This window comes from Stegostoma tigrinum, chromosome 11 (genome assembly GCF_030684315.1).
Source record: "Stegostoma tigrinum isolate sSteTig4 chromosome 11, sSteTig4.hap1, whole genome shotgun sequence".
Classification (NCBI taxonomy): Eukaryota; Metazoa; Chordata; class Chondrichthyes; order Orectolobiformes; family Stegostomatidae; genus Stegostoma; species Stegostoma tigrinum.
The window spans coordinates 73,701,334-73,720,515 of NC_081364.1; the positions used below are offsets into that span (position 1 = coordinate 73,701,334).

The following is a 19,182-nucleotide window of genomic DNA, read 5'->3' on the forward strand; positions in this document are numbered from 1 at the left end:
GCCGAAGGGCCTATACTGTGCTGTACTTTTCTATGTTCTATGTTTCAGGTCAATTGACCCTTCCTGAGCTCTGAGGGAGTTTCAATCGATCTGAAACGCAAACACTGATTTCTCTCCACAGATTATGCGAGACTTTTCCAGCAATTTCAGCTTTTGTTTCCAATTTAGAGCATCCGCAGTTTCTTCGCGTTTTTACTTTCAAAATTTGACTGGGAGAGATTATTTGCAGGTAAAGATTGGGAATCAGGACTCCTTTAAAAAAGAGATAAGGAGAGTCCAGAGACAGTTTGTTGACGGTAATGTGAAGGGCAGGGCTGGTAGGTGCCGGGAATGCTGAAAATAGAGAAATTGAGGGTCCGCTTAAGAAAAACGAAGCAGATGTTGTGTTGTGACAGCTGGGATTGAGTGAATCCCTGGACGAGCATAGGGGCAATAAGTGTATATTTAGGAGCGAAATCAAGCGTGCATAAAAGGGACATGAAATAGCTTTGGCAAGTACAGTTAAGGAGCATCCAAAGAGATTCTAGAACAATAATAAGGGCAAAACAGTAATGAGGGAGAGAGTAGAATCCTTTAAAGATCAACAAGGCCGTCTGTGTGTGAAACCGCAGGAGATGGGTGAGATACTAAATGAATATTTCACATCAGTATTTCCTCTGGAGAAAGACATGGAAGCTAGGGAACCTGGGGAAATAAACAGTGATGCCCTGAAAACAGTCCATATTACAAAGGAGGTGCTGGAGGTCTTAAAATGCATAAAGGTGGATAAGTCCCTGGGACCTGATCAGGTGTAACCCAGAGCTTTGTGGGAAGCTCGGGTAAATTACTGGGCCCTTTGCTGAGATATTTGTATCATCAAAAACCATGTGCAAGGTGCCAGCAGACTGGGGGTTGGCGAACGCGGTGCCATAATTTCAGACAGGTGGTAAGAAAAAGCCAGGGAACTATAAGCTGGTGAGTCTGACTCCAATGGTAGATAAGTTGTTGTAGGGGATCCTGAGGGACAGGATTTACAGGTATTTGGAAAGGCAAGCACCGACTGCAGATGGTGAACATGGCTTTGTGCATGCGGAATTGTCTCTCACGAACTTGTTTGAGTATTTTTTAAAGAAGTAATGAAGAAGGTTGTTGAAGGTGGAGCAGTGGATGTTGTTTATATGAACTTGTCAGGCATTCAACAAGGTACTGCATGGGTAGACTGCTAAGCAACGTTTGATTACGTGGAAAACGGGGACAGCTAGCCAGTTGGGCACAAAATTGGCTCAAAAGTAGGAGACAGGGTGATAGCAAGTTCATTTTCGGACTGAAGGCCTGTGACCAGTGGTGTACTACAAGGATTAATGCTGGCTCCACTGCTTTGTCATTTATGTAAATGGTTTGGATGTGAACACAGGAAGTATGGATAGTAGAAATGTGGACGACACCGAAATTGGAGGTGTAGTGGACAGCGAAGAAGGTTACCCGAGAGTACAACAGGACATTGATCAGCTGGGCCAGTGGGCCAAGGAGTGGCAAATGGAGTTTAATTTAGATAAAGGTGAGGGTCTGCATTTTGGAAAGTCAAATTACAGCAGGGCTTATAAACTTAGCAGTAAGATCCTGGGGAGTGTTGCAGAACAAAGAGACATTGGGGTGCAGGTGCATTGTTCTTTGAAAGTGCAGTTGCAGGTAGATAGGATAGTGAAGAGGGTCTTTGGTGTGCTTGCCTTTATTGCTCAGTGCATTGAACGTAGGAGTTGGAAGGTCACGTTGTAGCTGTACAGAACATTGGTTAGCCTACTTTTGGAATACTGCATCCAATTCTGGTCTCTCTGCTATAGGAAAGATGTGAAACTTGACACGATTCATATACCTGTCATTACGAGGATTCATTACAAGGATGTTGCCAGGTTTGGAGGGTTTGAGCTATCAGGAGGGGCTAGGGATGTCAAAGACTGAGGGGAGAGATTTTTAAAAATCATGATCGACATGGGGAGGGTGAATAGCCAAGGTTCTTTTTCCCAGGGGAGGGCAGTTGAAAACTACAGCACATAGGTTTAAGGTGAGAGGAGAAAGATTTGAAAAAGACCTAAGGGGTAATGTTTTCACGCAGAGGGTGTTGCATGTATCGAACAAGCTGCCAGAAGAAGTGGTGGAAGTGGGTACAATGACAGTTAAAAGGAATGTGGATGGGTATATAAATAGGAAGGTTTAGAGGGATATGGGCCAAATGCTGACAAATCGGACTCGATCAGTTCAGGATATTTGGTTGGCATGGACAATTGGACCAAACGCTCTGTTTCGGTGATGTACAGCTCAATGACTCCATGAGTACCAGAGACCAAAGTCCTCCTCACCTCAGGCTTCGGCTGAGGAGGAGGACCTGTCCACTTCTTTTCTGTTTCTTCCCTCCTTTTTTCTTTTTGCTTCTTTCTTCTCAGTAATGTCCTGAATGTCATGCCTCAGTGTGGGTCCGGCAAGGTGATCTATCGGCTGACATGCCCTCAGCATGGACTTCTGGCCTTGAGGTGATTCCAGAGCAGTCTCCCGGCCTCGAGAGGCTCAAAGTGAAGCCTGGCATGGTCGGGTGTCAAAACTCAAACTGGAAGCTCGGTGCCAGCGCGAACTGGGTTAAAACGACTGACATTCCGAACTTTACATTTATATTTTAAAATTTGTTCGTATGATCTATCATGGTGATTTTTTTAAAATTTACTGTTCTCACTTGTTCCAGGATTATAGATCAGAGGAATTTTTCTTTCTTTATTTTTCTAATTGTCTTCCTGACCAAGAATTTGTACTTAAGAATCTTAATCTGGGTACCTCTGTACCTAAAATGGCCCAGTACGTGGCATTTGAGTATATAGGACAATAAAGCTACTTCTCAGATTCATTTCTAACATGGCACCTTATATTTGGGGACTACGCCCTCTGGTCATATAGTCTCCCATGAAGGGAATATCCTTTCAACATTCACCCTGTCAAGCCTCTTAAGAATCCTGTACAATTCAACAAAATCACATCCTCGTTTTTTTTTAAATTCCAGACAGTAGTGTCCCAATCTGTTTAGCCTTTGCTGATAAGGCCATCCCAACACATTGGAGATCATCTAGTGAACCTTCTTTGTGCTGCCTCCAGTAAAATGATATCCTTTAAATAAGGGAGGAAAAACTGCTGACATAGTCCAAATGTGTCCCACCAGCACACCTCCCTCGTCTTACATTCTAACCCCTTAAAGTAAGGGCCAATATTCGATTCGTCTTCATGTTTACCTGCTGCATCTGTGTGCTAGCTTCCTGTGTTTTGTGCACAAGGAACTCAATTACCTTTGTTGCAGATTTGTTTTTTTTTCATTTGAATAAAACAACTCCTTTATTCTCTTTCCAAAAATACCAAATTTGCACTTTCCCACATTATACTCCATTTGCTTTTTGTCTACTCAGATAGCAATATTTCATTGTGAACTGTTTGTATCTCTCTCACAACCCGCCTTTCTACTTATTTTTATGTTTTCTGCAAATGTTTGGCCTAAAGTTACCTGCCTTTTGCCTTCCTCTCTTTTTGAATAGGGGTGTCACATTGGCAGTTTTCCAGATACTTCCCCAGAATCCAAAGATGAGGAAAACTACAACAGTACACCCACTATTCCTGGAGCTAACTCTTCTATCTGTCCCACCAATGCTTGTGCCAGCACGAGTTGCCCCACAGCGCTGATGTGACAGTCACTGCAAACGCCATTATACAACAGTCTTGCACAGAAATTCTTTGAAAGTGCATCTAGGCCAATGTGGCCTTTGCACTGAAGCTTGCATTTTACAAATGGCATAGGGTCAGTGATGCAAGTGAGTAGATGGATGTCAGAGGCCATTTTTACTGGAGACACCTTTCCCACATATTGCAAACAAACTGTTCTAATCCTGGCAGAGCCATTATTTGTTCAACCAGTTTCTCCATCAGCTGCCCCCCCCCCCCACCAATAGAGATTTCCTGTGTGGTGCCAAGGTACCTGCCTTGCTCTCTAGGATTATGACTGTCAATTGCCCCAGATACATGGTTCGTGGAGGTGAGCTCTCAACACAAATTGCTGATAGGAGCTTATATTTAGTGAAGCAGCACTAATTAGAGATGAAGTATACTCCCTCAGCCCAGAATTTGTCTTCTACTTCAAAAGAATGAAACAAAAGATTGCAATTTAAGTTTTTTTTAATTTAAAACAAATGTACGAATATTGAAAACATTTACTGAACACTATTTTTAGAAACGAAACTTAGACAAAGAACTGAGATGATTTCCTCTTCTACCTGTGGCTGGCATTGTTGGCATAGTCTCGATGTTGAACCATTTTAGTTTTAAAGTGGTTATGTGTAAATGTCTAATTAGTGAATCCTATATCGAGCACCAAGCGATTTACAGAAGGAGAAGAAAATAAAATACATCCGACCTCTCAAAAATCAGGGCGGTGAGCTCCTTCAAGCCCTTCCTCACTAGAGCTCATTGATTCACATTGGGAAGGAGGCTCGAACATTGCCTGTGGAAGAAAGGAATGCCAGAAATGTTAAAGTGTTTGTTGTTCCTGGTGTTAATTTATACATAGTGCAAATGTGAATTTGATAGAGACGCAAATACTGTTTAAAATTCCTGACATTTTGCTACTTTGAATGGATTATTGTTTTGGATCCATTTGAAAAGTGAATATACATAACCAACGTCCTGCATGTGAGATGTGATTGCATGAAGATGAAAAGGTCAATGAGTGAGTTTCAGATTAGGCTGTTAAACAATGAGACCCACTTGAAACAATGACAGATCTGAGTAATGGAACATGAGCAGATAAACTGGGAACAACAAGTGTATTACAGTATTCATGTCTGAGGTGATCTGGACCCCTGTACGTCTTTTAAATACCTGCTATCCCCAAAATGGTTCGCACTTTACAAATATATATTCTCTTACACACGCGCGCACATCTCACAACATAACCATTCAAAATAAATTCGTTATAAAGCTGAGCATTAATTAAAGTCTCAAACAAGTGCGATACCACTAGCAATAATAAACAGTGCTGTTATTTCTTGCAGCTGCAGTGAGTTAAAAACATATCAATGGTTTTTTAAATCCAGAATTAGTTAAAACTGCTGGAAACAAAAGGTTGGCTGGAGACTTTAAAGGCCGAGCCAAACAGTCCAGCTGAAGTACTCATCATCCCCCCTAATGGTCTGGATAAATGGTTAGTTTGTTAGTTTTTTTTCCCCCTGAGATGGCATGCACTTTACTGATATATCCTCTCATACACACACTCTCTCACTCTTACACTCTGACAGTTTCATTCAGTCTCACACTTACGCACATCGTCTCACTCAGCCTGTTATAGTCACTCACACACACTCAGTCAGTCTGACTCACACTTCACGCAGCCTCACTCACACTCAGTTTCACTCAAAAATAATCGACTCATTCACACACGTGGACTGACTCACGTCCCACACACTCTCACACAGTCTCATTCACACTCAGTCTCACACAGTCTCAGAAGCACAATCTCACACACCCTCACTCATACAGTGTCACGCTGATTTTGCAGTTTCACTCTCAGAACTAAACGCATACACATCAGTCTCATACGTAGCCTCAATGACTTTTTCACTCACACACATGGTCTCAGTCTCACACATACAGTCCCATACTGACTTTGCACAGTCTCATTCTCACTTCCTACAGTCTCACACACGTAGTTTGACTCACTCCCACACAGACACTGACATTGTGTCACACGCACAAACTCAGGGTTAAACACACACATGCTCAATCTTGACTCTCACACACCAACTCAGTCTCACTCACACAGGCTGTCTCTGACACTCTTAGTCAGTCTCACTTTGAGTGCGCAGTCTCACTCGAACACAGCCCCACTCGGACTCTCTCACTCACACACACATTCTTAGTCACACACATGGTCTCACTCTCACAAATGCATGGTCTCATTCACATACAAATCCCGACTCTCTCTCTCAGAGTCTCACTCACACATATGGTTTCACTCACAGTCTCACTGACTTCATACAGTGCCACTCTCTCACACCCACTCACACAGAAACTCTCAGTATCGCTCACACACAGTCTCATACTCACTGTCATTCAGTCTGACTCACACACATGGTCTTACTCTAACTTCACACAGTCTCACTCTTCCACATCAGCTCACTCTGACTCTCACTCACACAGTCTCATTAATGCATACCGTCTCACTCTGACTTCCCACAGTCTCACACACTCACTCACACACAGTTTCACTCACTCTCACTGACTTGGCACTCACTCACACACATGGTCTGACTCGTACTCTCACAATCTCACTCACGTAATCTCACTCTCACACACTTGGTCTCACTACGTAGCCCGTATAATAATTTTATATTCAATTTCTGTAAAATTGAACATTAAGTAAAAACAGTTAAAGTCTCAAACAAGTGCAGTATCACTGGCAGTAATAAATAACTCTATTATTTCTTGTAGTTACCCTTTGTTGAAGGCATGTCAATGGCATTCTCTCCAAATTAGCTTAAATCACTGGAGAAATAAAAATATTGAAGGCAGGAATGGAGTACTGAAGAGTTTAAAGTCCAAACCAAACACTTCAGTTGAAGTATTCGTCATCCTGCCATTGGCTGAACAAATGGCTGGTTTGCTTTGTAACCAAACAACCATTGAGGAACCAAGGAAAATTCAATTACAATTGGTCAACAAGATTGATATGTAAAAGATTCTTTTTCTCATCCAACCAATTGATACATGACTGTGATGTTCATAGAAGACAGGTAGCAGGGTTCAATTCTCCAGCCCTCCAGAAAAAATAGCTGATGTGCAAGATGTTTGAAAAGAACAAACAAGCACTGGACTCAAAAGTTAATGTTAAGCAATTGTCTGAAGTCAAGTCACTCTATCCAAATTGTCCAATAATTTAAAGTAGAAAACTGCCAAAGTAATTTATTCATATATTGCAGGGTTTTTGATACTGAGCAGAGATTTTAGATCCAACACAGTCCCATGAAACATTATATTTCTTACAGCTAAAACTTGCATAGACATGAAGATCTTCTTTCGGTGAATCTCAGGATGAAGTCATGATTCACTTTCTTGTTCATTGCGTAATACAGGATGGCATCGGCCGGAAGTATGAGCACTGAAAAAGCAGAGGGAAAGCATATTATTATTCACACGTGTTTTCATCATATTGATTGTGCACAGGTCCAACTGCTTCCTGGATATGGAAATATCAATGGCTGGGAGGAACAGAACAAATGTACTGCAAGGATTCAGAATGTATTACAAAACACAAGAGAAAGTCTTGGAGTTATACCATCCTTAGGTAAACTCAATAACTGAAAACCATTATATCTGAGACCCATTCTAAGGATGAGCATTGTTGGCCAAGAATAAAATCCATTTCAAACCCCTCGCTCTCCGATGGCACAGGCCCTCTTCATGACAGTTTGTACAATTGACTGGCTTTATTAGGCTACATATGAGGCTATGAAGAGTCAGCCAAGCATACAGTAGCCCAGGTAAAGATGTCAGATTTTCCTCTCTTTAGAACAATGCAAAACCCCAACTGATTCACGAATGACCCAGCAGCTACAAGGTCACTTCTGCTGATACCAGCATCAAACACAAAAAGGTGCAGTGTGTTCAACGTGAAAACACTGAGAAAAGCTATCCTCTCCTTCAGCATTGTGTTGGAATCTTGAAATTAACACCACTGAGGGCACCTAAATCAAACACGAGTTAGTGATCCAGTGTATGGCCATTTTCTGAGGGCAATGATGGATGCAGAATAAATATCAGCTTTGTCAGTGAGACTTGCATCCAGGGGATTGATTTTTCTTTTCTGTGAAAACTGACAGGGATCGCCTGCTGCAAAGGCATTGGGACCTTCATTTTCATAAGGCATTCTGCTTAACACAGCCTGGATGGCACGTATTAAACCCATGAGTCCTCGTTTCTACTTTTCATCAGGAAATGGAGTTGGGGGAGGGTTGCGACAGATTAGCAACTTGACAGCAGGGACCCCATCCATGTTTCTGGTCTCTCAGCCACGGGCCAAAAAGAGGGGAAGAACAGATTAATTTCAGCAACAGGAAACATTTATTTTGGAATAGCTAGTTAAAATAAGAATGAACAAAGCAATGTGAATAATGCCACAACCAAATCCTGATGTACATCCTTCACTCAATATGGCTTTAAGTAGCTTTACAAAGGGGCTACTAGACTCCAAACACTAACCCTGACTTCTCTCTACATGTGCTGCCACTGCTGCTGTGCTTTTCCAGCAGTTTCTGATTTCCAGCATTTGCGGTTCTTTGTTCTGATTTGGCTTTAGGGCAATCTGATGAAATAATTTGCTTTTATTAGGTGCAGGTATTAGTAGTTTATTGGCTTTACATTCCTCGGACTTGAATCCTGTTGAACATGGTTGGATATGTTCAATGATACAAATTTAGATATCTTCACCTTTTTGGTGAAATCAAAAGAAAATATCAATTCCCTTGCAGTGGCTATGCTGTTCAGAAATAGATTTAACTTAAATTGAAGCAATTTCCACTGCTCACCTTTATTTGATTCAATGATCTGTGCTAGAGCAAATTGCTGAGGACGCTCGGGTTCAAATTTGAGCGCGGTCATGGCTTTGTTGAGAACTTCAGATACACGATCTTGATTAGTCACCTAATTAAAACAACATTCACTTTTCATTAATGCATTATACACACACACACACACACCAAATGAAATATGTAAAGCCTCAATTTCCAAAGGGCTTATAAATATAGCTGCTTTCACCCAGAAAACTAATTGGGACATTACACTGAAAGCTGTAAAAGTTACATTAATAAAATAATATCTGGTGGGACTGTTGTTGTAAAATCTGCATTCGATGCTCCATAACACAGTTACTGTGAACAGTAAAGGGTGGAATTTGAATGGAAACAGAGCCCAGTGATCAAGTTTACCTATACACACAGTTTGAAACAAGTAACTAGTGATGAAATTCATAAGTTAAATAATCTACTTCGATCCCCTCCCACCCAAAACCCCCATACCATTTGAGATAATGGGAATTGCAGATGTTGGAGAGTCCAAGATAACAAAGTGTGGAGCTGGATGAACACAGCAGGCCAAGCCGCATCTCAGGACCACAAAAGCTGATGTTTCGGGCACAGACCCTTCAACAGAAAAGCTTTGTTTCAAGGCTGAAGAGATTACAAGAGAGTTGCAGTGGGAAAGAGATCCACTGAGGTTTGTCCGGAGGGAGGAGGGTAACTTCTTCAGGTTAGGCATCCCTGGAAGAGGCTTCGCAATGAGGTTAAAATTGTATCAGAGATAATGGGAACTGCAGATGCTGGAGAATCCAAGATAACAAATTGTGGAGCTGGATGAACACAGCAGGTCAAGAAGCATCTTTGGTGCACAAAAGCTGATGTTTCAGGCCTAGACCCTTCATCAGAAAAGGGTCTAGGCCTGAAACGTCAGATTGTGTGTTCCTAAGACGCTAAGCTGCTTGGCCTGCTGTGTTCATCCAGCTTCCCACTTTGTTACCCCCATACCATTTGCCTGCTTTTAACATTTATTGTCATGACAGCAAATGGCTCAATGTTGTTTGTGAAGTCTGACATTTCCTAATGCAATGCTTATTCGTATAAATTATTCATAAAATTGCTTTAACAATTTGAAACATTTAGCAATTTGTGATTTGAAGACAGTGCAAATATTTAATATTCAATCAATGTGGCTGTACAGGAATAATATTTGATAGGCAGGATATTGAGAAGACCAACTTTTTGGGGCAATTGTCTGCTTTTGTTTAATTCTGTGTTATATTTGGAGATTGCTTTTCTCAGCTCAAATTTGAGCAATGACCTGGAAGATGAAATGCACTCGCAAATTTTCTGTTTCTTCTGGAGAACTCCAATGTTTTCTGGTTGAGCAGACTCACACTTAATTCTACTTTAATTGTGCTATAGTTCATGGTGAAAAAAATTACTTTTGCCACCCAGTCAAAAGCAAAGATCATAATAAATATATTAATGAATAACAAATCTGAAAAATCCAACAAATGTAGTGGAATTAAATTCCTGAGGAAGTGGCAGATGTAGACACAATTACAATGTTTAAATGACATTTGAATAAGTACATAAATAGGAAAGGCTTGGAGGGATATTTTGTTCGGTATGTCTCTACAATTCTATAAGTGGCAGAGTCAAATATAACACAACTAGAGATTAGATGAACTACATTATCTTTCTAAAGAAGAGTCTAGGCCCGAAACGTCAGCCTTCCTGCTCCTCCAATGCTGCTTGGCCTGCTGTGTTCATCCAGCTCGACACCTTGTTATCTTACATGAACTAACATCCCCTAAAGTGATCTTTTTTGAATAACCAATACCTTTTCCACTCTGTATGCTCACACTTTAAATGATTAATCACTAATTTTAGTGATTAATTAGTGATAAATTGGATTTTCTAAATTATGTTCGAAGAAGTGCCACACAAGTGTGCAAGCAAAATTGAAGCCTGTGGAATGAAATGGGCAGTGGCGGTATAGACACAAAATTGGGTAAGGATTAGAACATAGAATCATGAAGAACAGTCATTTACTCAGGCTAACTAAAGTAAATGAGGGAAACTGTTTACTGGTCCTTCTGACACTATGTACCAAGGTCAAAATCTAAGGTCATTGGTGGGGAGCAAAAGCAAAAAAAAGAATTCTGCTTTTTCCAAACCGCAATATCTGAATAGGTGGTTAAAGCAGATTAAACTACTTTCATAAGACGACTGAATAATTACATGGAGCAAAATTTGGTGGGCAGGGGTAAAAAGGGCAATGGTGGTGGTGGTGGGTGGCAAATTTAGCTACTTCTTACTGAGATTTAGCACAGACACAATAAGTCAAGCTTTTTTTTTGCTTTGTGATAACATTCCGCGATTCTCTAGTTGGCCTCTCATGACTGTGTTAGTTGGCAACAATTTGTTGCACATTCATCAGGAGACATTATTGTCATTTTGGTTGAGAATTTTGTTTTCTGTGTTTCATAGATGTCCAATTTAAATAGGCTGTTTGCCATTTGCTTATCCAAATTCTGCCTCAGATCTTAGGCTGGTTCTGCCCCATCTCCAGCTCACTGACAAGCTAACAAATATTCTCTTTACCAGAGTAAAGAGGCGCTGTTTGTCAACAATATTTAAACACCAGAAGCAATTTCCACGCATCACACTGACCTCTGTGGAGGCACAATCAGAGTATGACTGATCCTTTCAAGGAAAATACATGATCAAACAAAACAACCTATGTGCCTTCTAATTTGGCCAATATTTCTTCGGCTTTCCTGAACTAGCCAGTAGGCAACTATTCTGTTTTGGATTGCACTCTTGCTATTGGAACACTTTGCCTGCAACGGGAGTAGATTCGCCAACTTTAAGTACATTTAAGTCGACATTGAACAAGCATATGGATGTACATGGAATAGTGTAGGTTAGATGGGCTTCAGATTGGTATGACAGGTCGGCACAACATCGAAGGCCGAAGGGCCTGTACTGTGCTGTAATGTTCTATGTTCTTCTCCAACCCATTTTTGATGTGCTTTCTTCCATGTACCAGCCTTTTAAATTTCACATGAGCCAAAACCAGGAAAGAAATATTCAATATCTCTGCTAATATTACTCGATTAGTTCACAGATGGGCCAAAGTGCTTGTGGTCAGCTAACTGAAGATCTGGTACCTCCTTGCTGATTTATTGTACAGTTAATGATACGTGTTAATTTGTGATATTTCCTCTTCAATAGTTATCGGTTCATCCACAAAATGGGGCAACAAATGCTGCACCTTGCCAGGAGAAATGCAAGGAAAATGTGTTCAGGCCTAAAACCTAAACATTGCTAGTGCATTACAAAACAGTATCAAAATGACGGTCAAAGCACTCCTATTGACCAAAAAAGACTTCAGCAATGTGGAAAATACACAATGAATATGACTGCATGGCAACAAATAATTGGGATTAAAAAATCCTCTTGCGATACTGGCAGAAAGCAATGGCAATTATTTGGACCGAGCATGACGAGAGCAACCAGTCCAGGGCCTTACCAAAATCATTTTGATTTGTTGTGCTCTGTCCTCCTCTAATCTGACTCGGATGAGGCAGCTTTTCTCATTCTGGCGGTTGTCCCTCCGACGTGTTGCACACCAGCAGCTGCCCAAACCCGCACGCCTGCCAGACTTGGCTCTGTCATAATTTGGTTTTGCTGGTGCACCACTGTTGGATGAACCTCCAGAGGAGGCAGTATCCACGGATTTTAATGACTGTGGAATAATTATTTTGTTTAAGAAGACGTTTGTCAATTGTTGCATATTAGAAACTTCCCCCTTTCCAGTTATATTTATTATTACACAAAATATGCTCTCCTGCTGCCCACAAAGGTGAAGGCATTCTGCGCAGGACAGCTTAATTGCAAGAACATGATGTTGTACATGAATTCTTGGTCATTGCTGTCTTGTGAAATTTTTTACTTGCAGTTCTTTCCTCTACCAGGAAAGATCACTTCTGAGGAATTATACTCCCGCTTGTGTTTACTAGCTGTTCAGTCAACATCAACAATTCAGTACTTAGCATGCCCATAAATTACTAATTAGTTTCCCTCAGCACAATAACATTGTGGTCATTTCACTTGACCATGTAAACTGGTGCTTCAATTCTAGGTTTGTCAGATAAACCCTTTGGGGTTTCAGTTTGCACTCAGTATGTGAACATGCTTACATAAATATTTATTTGCCCACTTCACCCTGCTACGCACAGAAATCTTGAATACAACTACAATGTTTGAAGTTAAAACACACATTTATGAAGTGTGGGTGACTGCGAATGGGCCAACAAGTGTATGGTGCAGGTCAGAATGTGTGCGGCACAGCACCACTGGCAGAAAGAAAGAGAGAGATAGCAACAGCAAACCACACAGAGATAGAGAACTAAAGAAACCGGAAGCGAAATCATCCAAGTCACTGCAGCTCTTAGTTTATTATTAATATAGAGGCAGTCACAACACTAAACAGGAGAATCTATAAAAAGGAAGAGGGTATTTTAAAACAATAAATACCACTCCAAAACACCCAAATGTGACCTAATAATACTTAGCCCAATTCGTGGGAGAATACATTGCGAAAACATTCCTGGGACAAGTCCTAGACATATTCTAGAAACAATAACCATAACACAACTCTGATAATCATCCAGAATACAATGGTGTTTGGAAGAGAACACACTAATCAACAACTCAAAGCCCAAATATTGAAGAAAAACAAAACATGCAGTCACGAGAACTCCATGCAGAGAGCTGCATTACTTTGTTGCAATTGGTGGATCAAGACCTGGCCAACATACTCTAAATACTGTTTTTGTGGACTGTGCGCTTCAAGCTGCGACAGATGTACCCCATGCACTAGAATTTATTGTGCAGAAATTAAACATGCTGTGAATAATTAAAGATGAAATATTTTGGTTATTGATATGGCGATCTTTAAAAAAAACACGTACAGCTTCCTTTGTACAATTTTAAAACCATATAAAATATCTAAACAAAACAAAGCAAACCACATCTGAAAAAAAAAATCAGCTCTCACTTCATGAGCGAATAATACCTTTTCTGGAATCAAATGCTTCAGTAACCAGCACAAAGGTTGAATTTTGCTGGGAATTGCACAGCTGTCTTGCCTTTGTTCTGAAAGCAAGTAACCCAACTTTGGCAAGTGGGACCTCGGATGGAAAATTGCTGGCAGCAGCCAATTATGAAGATGCTTGATGGAACGGCATTCAAATTAAGGATTTCAGTCTGGCTGAAACATCAAAATGGCTATTAGGCTAATAGCTCTTAAAAGGAGAAGGAGATTGGCCAGGCAGTCATCCAGTTCCAGTGGCTGGGACGTATCACTGAGTACCCTTGTGTCCTCTTGACTGCCAAAGTGTAGTCAGGATAATAGACGGCAGGAAGACAGAAGAAAGGAAGGAAAGAAAGAAGAAAAAAAGTGTCTGGGCATTATTAAACAACCAGTGTCTCCAAGAACAACATATTTTATGTGATGAGTGCCTCACTGTCTCACCTTTTCCAGCGCTTTTTGCGAGGTGCTTGGCTCTTCCATTTCCAAGTGTCTGGCTGAGGTAATGCTCTCGTCTGAATCCTCATTCCGAAGGGATGCTGGCTGCTCAGAGCTTTTAGTTGGAGCGCTGTGTACTTTAACACCTCTCCTTGAAAACAGGCTGCACAAGGGAAAGGGGACACAACAAAAATATGGAAACGTCATTGCATTCTAGACAAACTGTCAAAAAAATTAAACTAGAATGAAGGTATATTGATGATGAGAGTACCAGGAGTTTGATGTTCGCCACATTTGACCTGTGAGAAATTAATAGTGGCACACTCATACCAAGAGCTAGCATTACTAGTATTGAATATTGTTACATTGCCTAATTGTTAAGGAGTATATGAATAGGTTACAATGTTTGCATATTTGAGTGGCACAAGAATCTGGACTTTTTGCAATGTTATTCAACCTATCAACCTCAATCTTATGAATGGCAAAATGTGGATTTGAACACCCACAGGGTGGAAAATTTCCCCCAACCTGGCCACATGCTAGTGTGTACATAATTTCTTCCCTAAAGCTGAAGTTTATTAAAAATAAAACATAAAACGTAAAACAAAGTAACACCATTGATAATTGATAGAAAACTGTACACAGCACTTTGTAAGGTAGGACAGTGAACTCTGAATTTGGCCTTCAGTATATTGGTACTGCAAACGTTAGGATTTCTATTCAGCAACTTGCATTTATATTGCACGTTTAACATAGAAAATTTTCCAAAACTCTCAAAAGAAGTACAGCAGATGGCATGATAAAAAATTCCCACACTGAAAATCCTGATTGTTGGTATATTGGGCATTAAATAGTACAGGGAGCAAGAGCAGACGGCTGCTGAAATGTGAGATTGCACACTAATGCTGCAATGTTGATTGCCTGCACTTCGAGAATCACAATTAAGCCGCAGAAGCCTAAATCACATCCATGTAACATCCACACTCATGTAAAGAGAAGATATCCCAGGAAGTGAATAAGTGTTTCCCTTCTCTTTCTTGGTTTCTATATAATAGTCACATGTCACAGTCCAGATCACTGCAAGGCACAACACAGCAACAACGCATGGTTTTTTCTCTGAAACTCTACATGGGTAGGTGGGAGAAAAACCTGACTTTGCTGAGTTCTGGTCAGTCCTTGCCTATTGAACAGAAATACAAGATAATATCTCCAACTCAGGAACATTACTGAAAACAATAACTTTGAAGTCTTTACACATGTATGCGTGACAACACAAACACATAATTTCATGTCAACTTCTACATGGAAAGAGATTTGAGTTTTGAGGTGGAGTTTCAAATGTGAGAAGCATGGCTGATAATTTTTCAACAGAAGATATTTCTGCTGCCTGCTGACCCACAAAGTAGCACACAAATCTGATTTTTCACTCAAAATTGTTAAACATTGCTAGTTTTCATTATACAGGCCCACAAATATGCAAATTTAATTCACTGCAACACCTTTTTTGCTTACTTGTCTCTCATAAACAAATTCATAAATTTAGCCACGGTGCAACAAACTTCTCAGTGGATAAATGAGAATCGCGAGGCAATACCAAGCTCATCACAGGTCCACATTCTACATTCATGGCCATAGCAAAGAATCTGTATCAATCAGTCTACACTAGACACATGCACGAGGTGAGAATAACACCACCACTCCTTGCATCGTCTCAAATTACTCGACCAGGTACTAAAAACATCCCACTCCAATGAAACAATAATGACCACGCATCAAATGTCTCTATTTGTCAAGGAACAGATGTACTTATCTTTCTGTCCAATCATCCCGATAAAAAAGGAAATAATGAGATATCTGAGGTGCTTAACATGGGATACTTACCAGCTGAGGCGCTTCAACACACTCTTTTTGGGCTTTGGCGGTTTCTCGAGTTCAGAGGAGCTGCAGGACAGCAGATAAACATGTTCAGACAAGATTCATTTAAAAAGAATCAGGTGCCTTTGTTCAATACTCTGAATATTTTTGGCAAAATGAATCATTTACAGAGAATTGAAACTGCATGAATGATAATTTTGTTTGCAAAAGGCACGTGTTTTCAGGCAAGAGAACACGGAACATTACTTTGACTAATGAGCAACAAAATCTCTTCTGTGGGCACATCAATCTTTTCTGCTTTATGAACAGCAGATCAAGACAATAAGAATTCTGAAGAAGTGTCACCAGACCCGAAAGTTAACTCTGCTTTCTTTCCACAGATGCTGCCAGACCTGCTTAATTTTTTTCAGCAATTTCTCTTGGTGTTTCTGATTTCCGGCATCTGCAGTTCCTTTGGGTATTTTTTTTTTACCAAGACGATAACCTTCTTAGTCTTTTTGCAGAACACATAGAATTGAAAAAAATTTGATGCAACACGACAGTATTGATTCATTGAGCAACTGGCTTTATCCTCATAGGTCAGAATTCATTGTCAAAACTTTGAAACCAAGGAAAAGGAAGACAGTAAGTAAACTGGCAGCTCACTAGCATTAAACAGCAATTATAGCTAGAGACGATTTCACACACAACCCTTAACTGTTTTACCTGCACACTCCTACAATACCAGTTACGTACTCGCTATCCTCACTTAAGTATTGTTGCATAAAGAACGAGTCTAGAAAATTCTCGTTTGAACGAAGGGTGTATGATGAGCAAGCAAACTGCAGGGATTTGATACCCAAAATTATTTCATATTCCTGAAAGAACACAAATAAATAATGAGCTGTTAAAGAAAGTTTAAACTGCTATAATTGTTCCTGCTAAATCCTAGTCCGTGGTATTTTGAACAGCATCGATAACTTTATTCAAAGTGCACAGTACATCATGTCACAAAAATATTTCTGCTTTGGAAATAAATGACACGAACGTGATTTTGAAGGAGATATTTCTGTACAAATTATCCAGGATGGTTTCAGGACACTAATTCCCAAAACAGTGTTTCAAAGATGGATTTTTTTTTAAATGATTCACTCAAGAACAATATGCTGATTTCGGGTGAAGACAAGAAAAGTTATGAAAGATCATTCATCGACGCAAAGGAGGTCTGCCAAGTACAAAATAAGTGGCTGATCTATAGTAACTGGTACCAAGACAGACGGGGAAAATGTTGAGTTAATTTTTCAAAGTTGCACCACCACGAAATTGAATGGACCATGAGCAGCTTGAAGTTACTGGACTATTTTCTTTCAACCACAGTGGCTTCTTGGTTGAATCTTGTCACAATTTGACATGTAAAAAGGGGCAGGCCTCTCTAAGTCAAACTCTGACAACATGTTACTGCCAAGTTGTAAAGTCCCAGCCAGTTTTCAACAGGTCAGTGAAAATAAACACTTCACTACATCCACATCAGCCACGACAAATGGCGGGCCATTTGACAGATTACATTCCGAGCTGGCGAATTGGAGTCACACAGCGTTGGATGCCTATTTTGCCACCCAGCTGATTTTACATCACATGGCCCAGTTTGGCAAATTCAGCATCAGCTGCTTCTGATCGGAACCTATTCTATTCATAGGGATCTCAAGTTACAGCTCTGTTTGTCATAAGGTCAAATTCCTCTCAAATTAATATTCCCAGGTTGCCTGCTGAATGTTGCAGTACAAGACGAAAATACAATCTGTGTGGGTTTCCTCTGGGTGCTCTGGTTTCTTCCCAAGGTCCAAAGATGTGCAGGTTAGGTGGGTTGCCCATGTTAAATTGCCTGTCGTTCCCAGGGATATTTACGTTCAGTGGGTTAGACGTGGGGAATGGGTCTGGGTGGGACGCGCTTCAGAGTGGCCATGTGAACTTGTTGGGCCACATGGCCTGTTTCCACACTGTGGGGATTTGATGATACCTTCAACAGTAACCATGGCAACAGGGATGTTTGAGAATTTGGTATTACCAAATTCAGAAATATGGAGTAAAAAATACTGCCCAGTCAGTGAGAACCCCAACAGCTGCAATCCCTCAATTTTTTGACATCCCATGACGAAATGATGTCTCTCATCTAAAGGAAAATACTAATATGGAGAGATTGTTTACCCAGTGTCTTCAATAATGAAACAGCTTCCATGACACTGAGATTAATTGAACAACATCTTCACTCACATAACGCCTGGCATATCCTGTACGTGGCTGTGACTGCTCAAAGGTAAATTGCAGCACATTAGCAGCGCAAAAGCAAGCCATTTGGCTGAACTGCTCCATGCTGATCTTTACACCTCTCCCACCTTGATTCAACTCTTAATATGCCTCTTTGTGTCCTTTCTGACATCTAACTTTCTCTCAAACTCATCTGTGCTCATCCTCTCAACGAGTCCTGGTAGCAGCAGCTTCTGCAATCTGGCTGCTCTGAGCAACAAAGCATCTCCTTAATTCTTTATTGGATTTATAAGTGACCATATACATTTAGGATGCAGTTGTAGATCCACCTACACTCCCATCAAGCAAATAAAGCAGCACATGAGTGAAAAGCATGCTTTTCCCCTTTCAGACAATTCCAAACATTTTGCACAATGCAATTTTCAGTACTAACTTTTTGTCTCTTGTCAAAGTAGATCCAGCCATTCTGTAAGAGATAGACAAGGACAAAGAAAATTAATTCAATATGGACAAAGATCAAATGGTACTACACGATCATGAAATTTAAAAGATCAGAAGTGAAATACAAGCTCTGTAAACTTGGTTCCATTTTAGGATATCGTCAAAGGTCAATCACAAATGATCTATCATACCACTAGGTCCAACTTTGGACATTACATAGAGCCCTTTGCTCCAGTCAAGTAGGTCAGTGCCAAGCTGGTGGCATTCTCAGCTGCTTAACTGCTCAATAGGCAGGGACATCCAGGTACCAAATTTAGCTGTACAGAATAAAAATGATTTGCAACTTATCCAACTTTTTGTAAAACTAAACCCATATTCAATTAACTGCAAAATGAATTGAATGTTCCTTTGTTAACAAATTGTTTGATTCACAGCACAAAGCATCAAATTATTCTGATCAGGGTGATTAATCAAACTCAATTGTTTTTTTCTTGTTGCTTTGATTCTCAT

At 40.4% G+C, this 19,182-nt stretch overlaps 1 protein-coding gene across 1 annotated transcript; it reads right to left on the bottom strand.

Annotated features, from left to right (window-relative positions):
* Positions 1-4,235: 4,235 nt before the first annotated feature.
* On the bottom strand, positions 4,236-18,649 carry LOC132210130 (ral guanine nucleotide dissociation stimulator-like 1). Its single transcript, XM_059649560.1, has 7 exons — positions 16,693-18,649; positions 15,994-16,053; positions 14,119-14,275; positions 12,112-12,327; positions 8,586-8,700; positions 7,045-7,159; positions 4,236-4,507 (listed from the first exon to the last, which is right to left on the bottom strand). Exons 1-6 carry the CDS (start codon positions 16,749-16,751, stop codon positions 7,047-7,049), a joined length of 720 nt encoding a protein of 239 aa, XP_059505543.1. The 5' UTR covers positions 16,752-18,649; the 3' UTR covers positions 4,236-4,507; positions 7,045-7,046.
* Positions 18,650-19,182: the final 533 nt, after the last annotated feature.

What these genes read in the sequence shown, in the direction of transcription:
- LOC132210130 (XM_059649560.1), bottom strand. Translation starts at nt 16,751, where the DNA reads ATGCAACAATACTTAAGTGAGGATAGCGAGTACGTAACTGGTATTGTA. An exon ending in CGCAAAAAGCGCTGGAAAAG is followed by an intron (nt 12,328 to 14,118) that starts GTGAGACAGTGA and finishes ATTATTCCACAG; the next exon opens with TCATTAAAATCCGTGGATAC. An exon ending in AACAAATCAAAATGATTTTG is followed by an intron (nt 8,701 to 12,111) that starts GTAAGGCCCTGG and finishes TGTTTTAATTAG; the next exon opens with GTGACTAATCAAGATCGTGT.